This window comes from Danio rerio, chromosome 24 (genome assembly GCF_052040795.2).
Source record: "Danio rerio strain M-AB ecotype USA chromosome 24, GRCz13ab, whole genome shotgun sequence".
NCBI lineage: Eukaryota > Metazoa > Chordata > Actinopteri > Cypriniformes > Danionidae > Danio > Danio rerio.
In genome coordinates, this window is record NC_141044.1 from 38,008,958 (window position 1) to 38,027,500 (window position 18,543).

The window sequence follows — 18,543 nt, forward strand, 5'->3', positions numbered from 1 at the left end:
ATAATATAATATAATATAATATAATATAATATAAATGTTGTAAAATAAATACAGAAATAAATAAATATATAATATAATATAATATAATATAATATAATATAATATAATATAATATAATATAATATAATATAATAATACATTAATATAATAAAAAATTGTGAAATATTATATTATATTATTTGTTATTAAGCATAATTATTTAGTTTTATGTCCAAAATGTAGTTAATTGTTGCTTTAGCTAAAAATAAAAAATAGAAATAACGTCTAACTCAGTCTGTCTTTAAAACATTAGTACTATTAATTATGTAAATAAATAATTGAATGATATATAATTAACATGCATATATGTGCACATAAGTATAGTAAATAAATAATTATGTATTCTTTGAATTTAATAGACTTAAACTTTATTTATAAAGCACACTATAGCAACAGTTGTTGACCATTAAACTGTACACAAATTGTGTTAAAAATATCAGATAAGATAAAATTATACACACAACATGAAACAGAAAACAGCAAACTCGGATAACTCCGGTATTAAAAGCCTTTTCTAAAAGGTGAAACTTCAGTTTTCTCTTGAACATGGATTTAGTAGAGATTATTCTAATAGAGAGAGGTGGACCGTTCCACAGTTCAGGGCCCACAATGGAAAAGCCCCAGTCTGCCTTTTTCTTTAACTTTGATCGGGGAACTTTTACCAATTTCTAACTTGAAGATCTTAAACATCTAGCAGATATGTTAACAGTCTCACACAAATCCTTTCCATGCAAACCATTAAGATGTAGCAAGCACTGCACTTAAACCAAATCCTTACTTAAAACAATATTGCTTACAATCTTCCACAAACAGTCAAACTATGTGTACACCTTTTTGACTGAGTACTTGTCTATCTTTGCCTACATGTGTGTTTTCCTTAATGTATGTATTGTCTTTTACTGTCAACATTGCTTATAGTATATTGTTTTGTTTTTTGGTGTATGTGGTTGTATCTTGCACTGTCTGGAGCCAGCACCTAAGCTTTTATCTCATCATAGTACACGTGTAAAATGATTTGATTTGATTTGATTTCAGATAGATAAAAAAGTGACAGACCATTTAAAACCTTAAAAACTAAGTAAAAATTTTAAATCGATTCTAAAACATTCCAGCCACCAGTGCAGAGTAAGATGGGGATAATGTGTTCAAATTTATGAGTGCCAGTAAGAAGTGTAGCAGCTGCCTTTTGGACCACATTTAATACACTGTAAAAAGTTATATGATCAATTAGTCATGACAACATATGATTTAGTTCATTGTAAAGTTAATCATGTTCTAACTTAATTTTATAAGTTACCAAGCTGTTTAAATGTAATATAAGTTTGAAAGACTCATAAAGTTTATTTGATTCAGCTTAAAAAAGGCAACCAGTATTTTTTTACAGTGTAGTGTATATATAAATATATATATATATATATATATATATATATATATATATATATATATATATATATATATATATATATATATATATATATATATATATATATATACACAGTTGAAGTCAGAATTATTAGCCCCCTTATGTTTTTTTTCTTTTTTAATTATTTCCAAAATGATGATTGACAGAGCAAGGAAATTTTCACAGTATGTCTGATAATATTTTTCTCTTCTAGAAAAAGTCATATTTGTTTTATTTTGGCTAGAATAAAAGCAGTTATGATTTTTTTAAAAACTATTTTTGGGACAAAATTATTAGCCCATTTAAGCTTTTCTTTCCCGATAGTCTATAGAACAAACCATCGTTATACAATAACTTGTCTAATTACCCTAACCTGCCTAGTTACCCTAATTAACCTAGTTAAGCTTTTAAATGTCACTTTAAGCTGTATAGAAGTGTCTTGAAAAATATCAATTAAAATATTATTTAATGTCATCATGGCAAAGATAAAATAAATCAGTTATTAGATATGAGTTATTTAAACTATTATGCTGAGAAATGTGCTGAAACAATCTTCCCTCCAATAAACAGAAATTGGGGGGAAAAATAAACAGGGGCGCTAATAATTCAGAGGAGCTAATAATTCTGACTTTAACTGTGTATATATATATATATATATATATATATATATATATATATATATATATATATATATATATATATATATATATATATATATATATATATATATATATATATATATATATATATATATATATTAGTTGAAACCAGAAGTTTACATACACTATATAAAAAAGCACATAACTATATAAAAAAAGTCAGATGTTAATGTGACTAAACTTTTCTCTTTTAGGTAAGTTGGGATTATCAAATTAGTTGCTGTTCTGATTAATAGCAGAATAATGAGAGAGAGATTTTTGGAGAAATTGGTATAACCCTTCTTGAAAGTCAAGCTTACATAAAATAAGATTATTCTGCGTCTGAAAAAGCTCAGATGATGGTTCAAAGGTTTTTGAAGATTCTGATTGGCTAATTGACAACATTTGATTTAATTGGTGGCACAACTGTAGAGCAGTATTTAAGGAAAACCTCAAACACACTGCTTCCTTGTGTGACTACATGGAAAAATCAACAAGACAGAATCAACAAAAAAGCCAGATTACACTTTGCAAAATTACCCACTTGACCGTGGGTCTTATCGTCTAATATCTCTCCTTAATGTTAACATGAAAATTTTGGCCAAGGTCTTTTCTATAAGATTAGAAACTATTCATACAAAACATCATACACGCTGACCAAACAGGTTTTATAAAAAACAGGGAGGGTTTCCCTAATCTTAGAAGATTGATGAACATCATTTATACCTCAGACTCATCAACCGGAAGACTCTAAGTCTCTCTTGTTGCGTAAAAGGCTTTTGACCGCATCGAGTAGGACAATTCTTTTCTTACATTAAAATTATTAGCCCTTTAAGCTATATTTTTTATCAATAGTCTACAGAACAAACCATCGCTATACAATAACTTGCCTAATTACCCTAACCTGCTAACCTAATTAACCTAGTTAAGCCTTTAAATGCCACTTTAAGCTGTATAGAAGTGTCTTGAAAAATATCTAGTCTAATATTATTTACTGTCATCATGGCAAATATGAAATAAATCAGTTATTAGAAATGAGTCATTAAAACTATTATGTTTAGAAATGTGTCGAAAAAATCTGCTCTCCGTTAAACAGAAACTGGGGGAAAAAATAAACGGGGGCGAATAATTCTGACTGCATATGTCAAAAGAGTTTACATTTTACATCCCTACAAAGTTTTACATCCCATTACCTCCGCATCGTGCTATTTATTTCATTAATTTAATGTGCTTGTTATGAAACGCAATCTCATCGCACTCTTTTAGAGCGCATTATTGCTTTGTATAAACGTGCATTATATTTGCCCCCGTGCAAAGTTGACGTAAACAAGGTGAACACATTTCCCACAATGCCTCCGAAAAACAGGCTCGTATCCTGGCACGTGCACTTTTTTTCCTACGCACATTTGATCTGAAGTGTTAGTTTAACGGCCTCGCATCAGATCTGTCAATTTTAATATTAATCCTCTTTAGCCCGGAGAGAGGTGCGATGCATTATTCAGAGACAGTGACTTCATTATGGGCCAATATTCTTTCAAACGAGTTAAGGAGAGCGTCGTGAATGGAAAAGAGCGGATAAAGCATGACAGGGGACATCATTATTCAAGTGTTTAGAGCCTCATACTGTACCTCTCGCGCGTGCCTGACTCTTTAATGCGCTGGGAAAAAATTCATGATGGTGCTTTATTGAGTCTTCACCATGGGATTGAGGTGAAGCTGTGAATGAGATCTTCATACGCTGCATACACACATCTTTTTTTCTCTCTGTCTGTCTGTATACGTCTCGTGAGACTCGGATCACAGCGAGGCTTCCAATATATCATGTTGTCAAAGCTGTGATTGTTAAACACCGTTGAAATGAACCAGCTTTTTTTCTTTCCCCCTTGTAAAACCCAGATTAGTGTATTGTCTTACACCTTGTGTCATTTGTTGCTGATTTCAGCCCTAGAGAACGTTTGTAGGCATGCTTTATTAAAGCAGCGTCATTCATTCCTGTCAGAGATGTTTCGTTTGCCTTGGGGTTCGTTTAATTCGTGCAAACTTTTACTCTGAGAGGACGTGAAGGATGAAGAGAAGACAAGTGAAAGAGTATTTTTCAGTGCTTTCTCTCGCAAAACTTTTACGCTCTCTGGCTAAGGTAGTGCATTCCCCAGAGAAGCGTTTGGGAAATCTTTATTTATTTATTTTATTTTATTTCTTTCTTTATTAATTTTTTTGAGTACTTTTTGAGGGAACACCACTTTTTTTATTTATTTATTTTTTATTCACATATTCACTTATTCATTTAATCCTTTAATAATTTATTTATTTATTTATTTTTATATCTATTTTTATATTTATATTTTTATATTTATCTGTTTGTTCATTTATTTATTTGTTTGTTTGTTTGTTTGTCTATTTATTTATTATTTCATTAATCCAATCATTTATTTATTTATTTATTTAATTTTATATATGGAGCAAACAGAATACTTTTGTGAGAGAGTGATTATAATTTGAGAGAAAATGCAAAGTTTGTTGAGGGCAACACAGCAGTTGTACAACAAACATATGCTAATTTTTAATGTTTGAGAATGTACAAATATTATTAAAAACAAAACCTGCGTTTGATTTTGAGCTTGTTTTACAAAAATTTTTTATTCCTATTATTTTATGTTATTATTTATATTTATTATATAGACCGTCAAAATATTTGTAGTTTGGCAGTTTTTTGTATTTTGTTATTTTATGTTTTTAATTTTATGATTATTTATCACATAATGAGAACTTTAACCTTCTTTTAACCTTGAAAAGTTGAAAAAAGTGTCTTTTTATGAACATTTTTAACAGTTAAAAGTGATATATTGTCTTGGTTGGTGTTGTATATTATGCTGCAAAATAAACCCTGATGATCCCTCGGTTCCAGCTCGCATCTCAGCCTGCCTGTCAGACATTTCACACTGGATGAGAGATCATCATCTTCAGCTTAACCTCACGAAAACGGAAATGCTTAAAGTTTCTGCCAACCCGACTGTACATCATAACTTTTCAATCCAGATGGATGGGGCAACCATTACTGCATCCAAAATGGTGAAAATCCTTGGAGTAACGACTGATGACCAACTAAACTTCTCTGACCACATTTCTAGAACTGCTCGATCTTGCAAATTCGCACTCTATAACATCAGAAAGATCCGACCCTTCTTATCTGAACATGCAGCTCAACTCCTTGTTCAAGCTCTTGTTCTGTCCAGACTGGACTATTGCAACTCTCTACTTGCCGGGCTTCCAGCTAACTTTATCAAACCTCTTCAGCTGCTTCAGAACGCAGCAGCACGAGTGGTCTTCAATGAACCTAAAGGAGCACATGTCATTCCGCTACTCATCCGTTTGCACTGGCTGCCAGTTGCTGCTCGCATCAAATTCAAAGCTCTGATGTTTGCCTACAAAGCGACTTCTGGCCTTGCTCCTTCTTATCTGCTTTCACTTCTGCAGATCTATGTGCCCTCCAGAAACTTGCGTTCTGTGAATGAACGTCGCCTCGTGGTTCTATCCCAAAGAGGGAAGAAATCACTTTCCCGAACTCTCACGTTCAATCTCCCCAGATGGTGGAATGAACTCCCTAACTGCATCAGAACGACAGAGTCACTCGCTGTCTTCAAGAAACGACTAAAAACTCAGCTATTTAGTCTCCACTTCCCTTTCTAATCTGCATTTGCCTCTCTGGCTCCACTGCTAACTGTATTACAAAATAAATAAAAAAAAATGACTAATGTTTTGCTTCTTACACTTTACATTCCTGAAACTTGCCTACAGCACTTATTCATTGTTGCTCTTATAGTTGTGTAAATTGCTTACTTGTCCTCATATGTATGTCGCTTTGGATAAAAGCATCTGCTAAATGACTAAATGTAAATGTAGATATTTTTCAAGATACTAGTATTCAGCTTAAAGTGACATCTAAAGTCTTAACTAGATTAATTAGGCAAGTCATCAGCTATGTTTCCATCCACCTTTTTTATGCGCATTTTGCAAATGCGCATAAAAAAAACAGTTGATGGAAACACGATGATGTGCATAAATTTTAAAAATGCTCATAAAAAACGTATGCGCGTAACTGGGTAGGATAAACTTTTTATTCGATAAGAAAAGATGCGCATAAACTGCGATGGAAACACTTTTACCGCACAAACTCCAGCATGCGCATTAAAAAGGTCATGTGATTTTCTTAAAAGAGATCATGTGATGCTTAAAATGTGTGTGAATGGACAAAACGTCAGGCTGAGCACATTATAAAAGATCTGAAATGTTGTTTTGGTCATTATAAAACGCCTTACCATTTCACTATTAGTGTTATTATATTATTAATGACCTCCAGAATCAAGAGCGCCTGTGCTCTGCGTCTGACACCTTCAATCGCCACTGCGCGCTCACTGCTTGTCAGGATTGTCTTCTGAGGCGCATTCATTTAGAAAAGATTAATGCAGCTTCTCCTACTGCAGCAAATGCAGTTTTTACTGTTGATATTTGGCGCCAGTTAATCAGGAAGTGACGATTTTGTTCGCTTTGACTCGTTGGATGGAAACGCTGCTTCATTCGCACAACTTTTATGCGATAATCTAGTTTTGCGCATAAAGTTTATTCGCATTTTTTGATGGAAACATAGCTATTGTATAATGATGGTTTGTTCTGTCGACAATCAAAAATATTGCTTAAGGGGGCTAATAATATTGACCTTAAAATGGTTTTTAAAAAAATTCAAAACTGCTTGCATTCTAGCCTAAATAAAACAAATAAGACTTTCTCCAGAAGAAAAAATATTATGAGAAATACTGTGAAAAATTCCGTGCTCTGCTAAACATTAAAAATATTTTAATAAAATTCACAGAAGGGTAAATAATTTTGCCTTCTTCTGTATGTGGTTTTAAAACATACCTGAAGGCTAATTTGCATCTGGGTTGTTTTGTATGGATTTGCATCCTTTTTTGCTACTATCCGCAGTCAGAGCACAAACAACAAGTTTATGGAAGATGTTTTTGTCGTCTTGTGTGTGTCCGTCTGAGTGTGACATTAAAGCGCGAGGTGTGTGAAGGATCACAGGCAGGTGCTGGTGAGGCCGGTGGCGCTGGTGGAAATGTAAACACACGTTTACTCTTTCTCTTTCTTTTTCTGTTTGCAGTTCTGCCTGACTGCATCGCTGAGGCACCCAGGTAAGCCAGAGTTCACTACCTGCTTCACACTGTCACTTTATGGCTTTTCTGATGGCCCTACGCCAATACGTGCAGCTGCATTCATAAAAACTTAGGTCACTCTTAGAAAATAAATAGTGTTGCTTTAGATTATAATGTGTTATATGTTACATAAAATGAGCTTTACTCTTAGCGAATCTAACTTTAAATCTGGTGTTTTTAGGATTTTAAGTATGTACGAAGTGATTTTGGTTGTGAAATCATGATTAACTGATCAGTTCTAGGTGAATTAAAAAGGTTTTGTATTATTTTATTTATTATTTATAGCTGCTTTCTATTGTTTTTTGCTATTTATTTTTTAAAGAAGTATGTTGTAATTGTTTTCTATTTTGGGTGGCACAGTGGCTCAGTGGTTAGCAATGCCGCCTCACAGCAAGAAGGTCGCTGGTTCAAGTCCCGGCCAGTTGGCATTTCATGGGTTTCCTCCTGGTACTCCGTTTCCCCCTCAAGTCCAAAGACATGCGCTATAGATTTATTGGATGAACTAAATTTGCCGTAGTGTATGAGTGTGTGTGAATGAGAGAGTGTATGGGTGTTTTCCAATACTAGGTTGCGGCTGGAAGGGCATCCACTGTGTAAAACATTTGCTGGAATAGTTGGCAGTTCATTCAGCTGTGGCAAACTCTGAAATAGAGACTAAGCAAAAGAAAAATGAGGAAATGTTTTCTAATTTATGTGTGTATATATATATATATATATATATTAATTTTTAGTTACTTCTTAGTTCAGTTATATGGAGTCAATATAGGGCCTTTATTACTTGCAACTTAAAATAAACACTTGCAAACAAAAACTTAAGTATTGAGAAAAGAAATGTCAAATAAATAAAAAGGAATTTTGCAAATAAAAATAAAGAACTGAAAATAAAAATCAAGCAGTAAAAAAAAACTGAACTATTTGTAATTAATGACCCAAGGTTCCATCATGTTTTTTTGATTAAATACAGATTTTCAAAGTTGTGGTGTTCTTTTTTAATCACCTTGGATAGATAGATAGATAGATAGATAGACAGACAGACAGACAGACAGACAGACAGACAGACAGACAGACAGACAGACAGACAGACAGACAGACAGACAGACAGACAGACTTTTCTTCATTGGAGGCAGGTCCGGGTATGCCGCAGACGCCCCAGTTCCCTTGGCTCCACCCCTTGTCAAATCAGAGCCAGAAATTGAAAAGCGCAGACATGTGAAGTGCAAAGAGAAAACAGTATTGCAAACTCACGGTTGACTGAATATATAAATACAGTTGAAGTCAGAATTATTAGTCCCCCTTTTCATTTTTTTTCTTTTTAAAATATTTTCCAAATGATGTTTAAGAGCAAGGAAACTTTCACAGTATATCTGATAATATTTTTTTCTTCTTTAGAAAGTCTTATTTGTTTTATTTTGACTAGAATAAAAGTTTTTTTAATTAAAAAAAAAAGTTTTTAAAATTTTAATTTTTTAAACACCATTTTAAGGAGAGTATTATTAGCCCCTTTAAGCTATATATATGTATGTATATATATATATATATATATATATATATATATATATATATATATATATATATATATATATATATATATATATATATATATATACATATTTTTTTATTTTTTATTTTTTTGGTCTACAGAACAAACCGTATTTATACAATAACTTGCTTAATTACCCTAACCTGCCTACTTAACCTAATTAACCTTTAACCTTGACCTAAATGTCACTTTAAGCTGTATAGAAGTGTCTTGAAAAATATCTAGTCAAATATTATTTACTGTCATCATGGCAAAGATAAAATAAATCAGTTATTAGAAATGAGTTATTAAAACTATTGTGTTTAGAAATGTGTTGACAAAATCTTCTCTCCGTTAAACAGAAATTGGGGAAAACAATAAACAAGGAAGTTAATAATTCAGGGGTTTAACAATTTTATTGTAAATCTCTGTTCATAGTTAAAACAAACTGTATGTAATGTTCATAGTACATCATCTGTAAATATCACCATAGTTTTCTATAATTACACTTTATAACTTATACCTGTATCCAGCACTTGTTGCTATTGCACTCCTGGTTAGACCTAAACTACATTTCGTTGCCTTGTACTTGTACTTGTACATGTTTTATGACAATAACGTTGAACCTTATCTAATCTAATGTAATCTAATCTAATGTAATCTAATTATCTTATATATTAGATAACTAAATTGATTCCATTAACTTGTAATGAGTTTACATTTATTAAAACATCTAAAATCAAAACATTTATCTGTTAACCCTTATTTTGTTTGCTTTGACCTAACATGTAACATCTGTTTTTTTCCTCTATTAAGTTATGTAAACCAATTTTAATTTAAGCTGTAAATATATATATATGTTTCCTATTGTTATATATATATATATATATATATATATATATATATATATATATATATATATATATATATATATATATATATATATATATATATATATATATAAACCTATTTATATATCAACAAATCAAAACTTATTGTGAGACCAATGATATTTGTTAATTTTACGGGCGATTTAAGGCCAGTCGTTTTGTTTCTTGTCTTTATTTTACTGCAGCTCAACTTGTTTTGTGCATTTCTTTTTGTGCATGTTGTGTTCAACTCACTAACCTTTTTCTGATAGCGGCCTACAGCAAACATTTAATTCTCTGCATCATGCCTTATTATGCAGCGTGATAGCTGATAATAGCAACAGATTTCTCATTGAAAATAATGAGCCAGTTCATGCTTCAGTGTTTTGGACTCTGTGTTCACACATAAGTTCACACATGAGGATCTGTGATGCTGGATTTCTTAGTCACATCTTGCGGGGAATTTCAGATGCCGTCCTGGTGAGTTTTGTAACAAACTCTCAGGCTCATCAACCATTGAGGCCCAAATCACTTTCACCATCCATTTTTACTTTTTTATGTGTGTGTGTGTGTGTGTGAAATCGGATGTTCTGTGAGACAAATTGTGGGGAGAGGCTTGATTTGATCCATCGGGAATGGCGAAAAGTGCTCTATTATAAGTGGTTATAAGAGGAGGGGGTGAAAAATAAGAAGGCCAAAATGGAAAGTCGGTTCAGAGGTGGAATTATTAGTGATATTTTTTTATTTATTTGTGTGTGTGTGTGTGTGTGTGTGTGTGTGTGTGTGTGTGTGTGTGTGTGTGTGTGTGTGTGTGTGTGTGTGTGTGTGTGTGTGTGTGTGTGTGTGTGTGTGTGTGTGTGTGAGTAAATCCAGAAAAAGTCGGATTTGATTTAATGTTGATTTGAAACATCATTAATCCATTTCAATCTGTCTTATCAGAGGGAATTATGGCTAAATTATAAGTGTTCTGCGTTAGAAAAGGAGACTTTAGTCTATGTCTGCAAAAAGTTTGCGGTTGGTTATATTTTAAAATTGTAAAACTACATTTATTTGACTTAAAAATGCTCTGAAAACACAAATATTGTAATAAATATTTATACCATTTAAAGTAACATTTGAACTTTTAATGATATTTAAATTGTCATTTATACCTTTGATGCAAAGCCAAAATTTAAGCAACATGCGATCCTTCAGATATCATAACTCATGTCTGGTGTTATTATTAACAACATTTTTGGAATATCTTTTAGAAATCTTTGAGAAATAGATTGTACAGTTGAGAAAGAGCTAAAGAAAAGGGTTTATTTGAATTTTTTATTGACATTTAAAATGTCTTAACAGTTAAAGGTCACTTTTGATCAATTTAATTTAAACCAGTTTTTAATATATTTGTGTGTATTTATATTTATATATATATATATATATATATATATATATATATATATATATATATATATATATATATATATATATATATATATATATAAATTAAAAAATTTAAAAAATTAAAAATTAAAAAATATATATTGTGACCTTATTGTGAGACCAATGACATTTAAGCAAAATATTGTATAGTATATATATATTTCCCATTGCTTATGTTAACAAATGAGACCTTATTGTAAAATGTTGCCATTATATACAAAACAATGAAATTATAAGTGTTCTGTATTCGAAAAGGAGACTTTAGTCTATGTCTGCAAAAAGTTTGAGGTTGGTCATATTTTTAAAATGTAGAGCTACATTTATTTCATATAAAAATGCTCTGAAAAAAAGATATTGTAAAAAAAAGTACCGTTTAAAAATAACATTTGAACTTTTAATTACACTTAAATTGAAATTTTTGCATTATCCAATCCTTCAGAAATCGTTATGCATGTTTGTTATTATTATTATTAACAGTTCTTTTAGGAAAATTTCAAGTTCAGAAGTGCAAAAGTAAATGATTTATTTGAAATATTATTATAATTATTATAATATTGTACTAATAATTGTGTTGTTTCCCTGCTTCTTTGTATCTGCTTTTTATGTTGCCATCTAGGCCAAGTCGTCATTGTAATTGAGCACTGGTTTCAATGGACTTAATAAAGGTTATTATTATAAATATTATAACATTATCAACAGTTAAAGGTCTTTTTTGATCAATTTATTGTATCCATGCTGTATAAAAGTATTAACTACAATACAAAAAAAATGCCTCTTACAGTAGTTTGATTCAGATGAAAATTCAGATTGTTGATATTTAATTAAATTTGTGCAGCAAAAAATAAAGAATCCGATAAACCTACCAAAGTTTGTTACAACCTAAAGAACTATATACACTCAAAAAAAAAATGTGTTGCTCGTTATTATCGTTGCTACTTATTTAAAATGAGCTGAAACAACCCAATTGTTAAGATTTAATTGGGACAACTTAATTTTTCATGTTCAGTCCACATAAATTTGTTAAAAGTGTTAGGTTAACTTAATCGATTTGTAATGGAACAACATGAATGAATTGTGTGGAACCCTGTATTTCTTTACAGTGTAGAATCGCATTAAATAAAAAGGGTGTCCTTAACTTAAAAAAAACAGGATCATTTTCAGCTTTAAGAACTTATAAACTTACTTCAGGACATTTAAGTGTCAAAACAAAGCTTTTGCCCCGGTCTGATCTCATGGGTCAAACTAATTAGATCTCCGCATCTCAACCGGTTGATTTGTGACACGACGCCTTCATAAAATGACCCCTCGCATTCTGATTTCAGCTTGCATTTGGGAGCGGGTAAAAAGCGGGCGGCCGCAGAAGGGGCTCGCGGGGCGCCAGTCAACAAGCGGAAATCACTCCTGATGAAGCCTCGCCACTACAGTCCCAGTCCCTGCCCCAGCGAGGGGGACGGCGAGGACCTGGCAACCGCACAGGACAAAGACGCACCCAGGAACACTGACACTCCAGCAGGTAGACAGATGTCCTGTTGTTTTGTCTGTTTTGATGAACAATTGACGCTGAATTTTAAACTACCATCTGTTGCATTCATATATTTGTTTCCCTCCTCCTCCTCCTCCTCCTCTTTCTTCTCCTCCCTCATATATTCGTTCATCACTGGAAGTTGATCCGTCAGGCCGTGTTTTGTATGTTTTTCTGTCTCGTCCCCCCCTCCTGCATCCGGTGTCCAGATTAAGGCGATTTTCCTCCGCTCAACTACTTTTGAAACCCGGATTAAAAAGTAGCTGCCGCCGGGTTGATTATGCAGCCTGGAAAAAAAAAAGAAAAAAAAAAGTGCTTTTTTTATAAGCAAGTGCGCTTGCTTGCATAATTATGCAAATAGGGTAACTGAGAATAGAATGCACCAAATTATATTGTGCCTCGTTGACAAAAGAGAGTGATCATACACTCCAACAACAAAACATTTTTGGCAAGGAAGCCACGCAAAATGTTAAAGTCGATATTACGTTTTAAAGCCGTCTCCTTTCTAGAAACAAAATGCTGCCATTTCCTAATGAATCAAATTATGAGCGCGCTGGCAACAATACCCATGCTTTACATGTGTACCTCCACACCCCTATAATCTGCACTTATTTGGTATATTTTTAACGATGTAACCAAGCAACAAACGTAATTGTCCCTTTCGAAAGCTTTTGTTAGACCATCGAACGCAGCCCAAATATACATAATTAGGCATAATGTGTGCGCCTCATTATTGGACACATGTGGGTTGTTAAATGGACAACAAAATAGCTCAATAAATTGAACAGCATCATTGGAAATGGAATTTATTTGTTTCTCTGATTTCATATTACCCACAATAATCATAACCTTTTTTTCTCTCTCTCTCTCTCTCTTTCTCTCTCTCTTTTTCATCGCCCCCCCCAAACACACACACACACTTCATTTAGTATTATTTTCTGAAGTTGCGGAATGATTAGGAAAATCTCATTTGTCATATTTCCCTGCTGTCTTGCAACATGTTGGCTTTGCGTTTTGCCAAAGTGCACTATTGAAGAAGTGGAGGGGGGGGGGGGGGGGACAAGGAATTAAAAAAGCATAATGCACGGGGTGTGTGACTGGGAGTGGATGGCGACTGGGACTGCAGAGAATTTAATGGATCTGTAGGGGGACCAGAGGGGTATGTGAATTTCAAGAGAGAAAAAAAGGGAAAAGCAAAGGCAGGGGACGAATTAAAGGGGTGTAAGGCTTCCATTTGGTGCTGTTGTGTGTGTGTGTGTGACTCCAGCCAAGCTTCTGGTCTCCATACACACAATGGTAATGGTTATTCTGGAGTATAAACCATTCACCTGTTCCAAAACACAAACCACTCTCTGCATCCAAGCATTTTTCGCCCTTGTTCGCTCCAGTCTCTCTTTTTTTTTCGCTGTTCTGTATTTTTTTTTTTGTTTTTTTTTTTGGTCAGGGCTGTATCTCCATCTGGATGGCAGAGAACTCCTAATCATCTGCTCTGTTAATTGTGTCTTAGCATAACTGGCGAACTTTTCATCTGCGCTGGACCGCTTTGGGTTTTCACACCTCAAACTGCTGACAAAAGCGACAAAATCGGACGCGTTTTTAAGTGCGTTTGCGGTAGAATCCATGCTTTGCTTTGGATTAGGCGTCCAGATGCTTCATGTTAATGCTTGCTTTTGTGTTACAAGCGCTGATTCTTGAGATGCAGGACAAATGGGCTAAAGACATTAAAGCTGTTAAGGTTTTCAGGTTTTTTGATTCTTTCGTTTTCTCCCAAAAAAGAGATTTTTTTTTTCCTTCTTTATCACTCTGGATGGACCAAGGATGCCAGATGCAAACAAAATGAGTATTAAAATATTAGATATTTTTAATAAACGAAGCATTCAGCTGTATGATTAAGAATCTATTGAGATTACAGGATGGCGTTAATCTGATTTTAAACTCTGTCTTTTCAGTTTTAGTGACATCTCGCTACAATATGATTGTGTTGACAAAGTTATTGTGTTTGATCACGGATGCTTTGTGTTTCTTGAGCTGTTAAACTAGAAAAAATAACTTGCCTGATTTAATTTAGATATTCATATACACATTATGAAAGCTGAGATATAAAAGCTCTTAATATTAATTTATTATTTATATTTTTGTTGTAATAATTGAGTATATATATATATATATATATATATATATATATATATATATATATATATATATATATATATATATATATATATATATATATATATATATATATACAGTTAAAGTCAGAATTATTAGCCCCTTTTTGAATTTTTATTTTCTTTTTTAAATATTTCCCAAATGGTTTTAAACAGAGCAATGACATTTTCACAGTATGTCTGATAATATTTTTTCCTCTGGAGAAAGTCTTATTTGTTTTATTTCGGCTCACTCAATTATTACAACAAAAATATAAATAATAAATAATATAATAAATAATAATATATATTATATAATTATTAAAATTAATTATATTAATTATTAGAATTGATATGTATAATTAAAAAAATATTTCTCAAGTGCTGTTTAACATACAGATTATTTTTCAACACATATTTTGAACATAATAATTAAATTAAACATTAATTACATTAAACAAAATTTTAGTAAATAATTTTGACATTTTGCAAGATACTAGTATTCAGCTTGAAGTGTCATTTAACTAGGATAACTAGATTAGTGTTAGGTTAATTAGGAAAGTTACTGGACAACAGTGATTTTTTTTTCTGTTTGTTCTCTGTTATTAAGAGGCTAATAATATTAATATTGTTCCAGCCAAATTAAGACAAAACATTATATATATATATATTTTTCTTACTCTGTTAAAGCATTTCTTGTGAAATATTACAAAAATAAAGGATAACAATTTTACTAATACCATTGCCTTCAACTGTATATTAAAAAGTATAAAGAAAACATATACATGTATATTGATTAGAATGTATGGCACACATTTCATCTCGAAAGAATATGTATAATAATAATTATTAGAATTAATGTTAATTATTTTTCAATAATATTTCCCTCGTGCTGTTTAACGTAGAGACTTTTATCACATTTTTGAACATCCTAATTGAATTAAACATTAATTAAATTAAACATCATTTTAATAACTAAGTTTGTCATTTTGTAAGATACTGGTATTCAGCTTAAAGAGTCATTTAAAGGCTTAATAGGGTTGATTAGATTAAAGTTAGGTTAATTAGGCAAGTCACTGGCCTGCAGTGGTTTGTTCTGTGTTCTCCATTTTTAGGGCCTAATAATAAAAACCTTTAAAATTTTACAAAAATATTAAAATAATAAATATGAATAAATATTTTATTTCAGCCAAATTAAAGAAATAAGACTTTGTCAGTAAGAAAAAAAATATTATATGAAATATATATTGTCCGTTAAAGCATTTTTATAATATTAGAAACAATAAAGGATAACAATTTCACTAATACCTATGCCTTCAACTGTATATAAAAATAGTATAAAGAAAACATATACGTGTATATTAATTAGAATGTATGGCACATATTTTATCTCAAAAATATATATAATAATTATTATTAGAATTATTGTTAATTCTTTTTTTAAATATCTCCCAAGTGCTGTTTAACGTAGAGAATATTTTGCAACACATATTTTAACCCAATAACTAAATTAAACATTAATTAAATTAAACATAATTTTTGCTAAATGCTTCAGCTTAAAGTGTTATTTAAAGGCTTAAATTGGTTAATTAGATTATATATATATATATATATATATATATATATATATATATATGTGTGTGTGTGTGTGTGTGTGTGTGTGTGTTTGTGTGTGTGTGTGTGTACGTGTTTTTTTGACATATCAAGACTAAATCTGTATAATGACATGGGTATGACACAGGTATTACAAAAAGGAGGTGAAATGTGATTACATTGGTGACGTCCTCATTTCTTAAAATGCTTATAAATCACACAGGATAAGTTTAATCAGAGAGTAAAGCTGGACAATGACTCCTGTGATTGTTGGGTTTAGGGGTGGGGTGGGTGAGGCACATTATATACGGTTAGGACAGTATAAAATGAATGGAAACCTATGTACCCACTTTTCACAAAAACAAACGTGTGTGTGTGTGTGTTTGTGTGTGTGTGTGTGTGTGTGTGTTTATGTGTTTTTATTCCAGCCAAATTAGAACTTTTTTTAAGGAAAAACATTATATGAACTACTGTGAAAACTTTTTTGTTATTAGAAAATATTAGAAAAAAATATCACTGCCAGATCATATATAATTATTGTTATTAGAATTAATATTAATTATGTTAAAAATATTTCGCTATGTGCTGTTTAACATAGATATTTTTAACACTTTTTTGAACATCCTAATTGAATTAAACAATAATTAAATTAAACATGATTTTAATAATTAATTTTGTCATTTTGCAAGAGTCATTTAAATGCTTATTATGTAAATTAGATTAAAGTCAGGTTATTTAGGTTTGTTCTGTTTGTTAGATTAAAGTTAAGTTGTCATTGGTTTGTTCTGTTTGTTCTGCATTATAGGGGCTAATAATATTAACCTTAAAATTGTAAAAATAAATAAATAAACAAATAATTAAATATTTTATTTCAGCTAAATTAAAGAAACAACATTTTTAAGAAGAAAAAAAATTATAGGATAAACTTTAAAAAAAATTCCTTGCATTACTTGGGGAAATAAAATAATCAAAATGCCCTAATAATGTTGCCTTCAACTGTATATTAAAGAGTATAAAGGAAAGCATATATATGTTTATTGATCAGAATTTACGGCACCCGTTTCATCTCAAGAATCAGCGCAGTAACATTCGATGCACGTATACTGATGCAAGTCCAAAAATAAAAACGGACGAGATTAACCGGGCCCTTTTCTTCGAGCTGCATGCATTAAAACTATAATTATCCGCACAAACAGAATCAAAATTTAGGTTGTACGCTAGCATTATGTCTTTGCATTTGTACAGCGCCAGCGTAGACCTCTGCGACATTATGCTGGAGTTTTGGCATGGTTTTGAGCGAATCGGCAAGCACACTCTAACCCCTCAAAGCCTGGTTTCCATTTTTGGCAAGAGACGGGTGAGATTGTAAATGCCACTGAGCTCTCTATCCCCCATTTAGGGATGTTTTTTGGGGGGGGGATTAAAAGCAGGACTACTTTATATGCTCTTTAAGACTAGCAACTGTTTGTTAAGGCAGTATGATCCCATTAGAAGCCCCCGAAACCGCATGTGGTGCAGCCAAAATGCTCTAATATCTAATCAACTCAGTGGTTGCATATGGTTGGGAGGGTGGCATAAGGCTCTCTAAGAGGATAGATGTATCTCGTGTTTACGCTGTGTTTTGAACTTTAAACCCTGCTGCCCAAAGAGCTTTAACCCCGGCTGCTAAGTTTCAGTAGAGGATTGTACAGTAAAATCAATCCAGCTGATAGTTTCCTTTTGTTAATCATTGACTTGGTTACTTAATATAATCGGGGCTGTTGCCATTCCAGAGTCGTTTAAAGGTGATTTTAAGGGATAAAAGGTCTGAGATTTGTCAAAAAAAGAGAAGGAATTATTCAGTTTATAAAGCCAAGCCAAATAAGCTTTAAGGATTTATCAAAAGGAGTTACTGCAGTGTATCAAATCAAGCTTCTGTATGATTAGCGGTTATATAAATATATGTATATATCATGTAGTCTCATATTTGTTGTGGACACAATCTGAGCTCGAGTTGTGTAACTTGAACAGATGGAAGATTAAATTAAGAAGGCATGCGTCTATTTATGTCTAAAATATAAGATTGCACTTTTAAAGGTCGAGTTATGTATATGGTAATGAACTTAAGTTTGGATGGAAACTATACATGGTGTTTTAGAAGTAGTCAGAGTTTACTAAAATAAGTTTGTTTTTTCACTTG

The 18,543-nt window shown here is 31.9% G+C and overlaps 1 protein-coding gene across 4 annotated transcripts in view; it reads left to right on the top strand.

Moving 5' to 3' along the window:
• Positions 1–18,543, top strand: part of st18 (ST18 C2H2C-type zinc finger transcription factor) — a 107,274-nt gene that overhangs the window by 42,511 nt on the left and 46,220 nt on the right. For all 4 annotated transcript variants that reach the window (XM_087310081.1, XM_087310083.1, XM_087310082.1 and 1 more), the window contains exons 4-5: positions 7,238–7,268; positions 12,425–12,615. In XM_087310081.1, the coding sequence (XP_087166207.1) occupies positions 7,238–7,268; positions 12,425–12,615 (222 nt within the window). The remainder of the gene's footprint in view (positions 1–7,237; positions 7,269–12,424; positions 12,616–18,543) is intronic.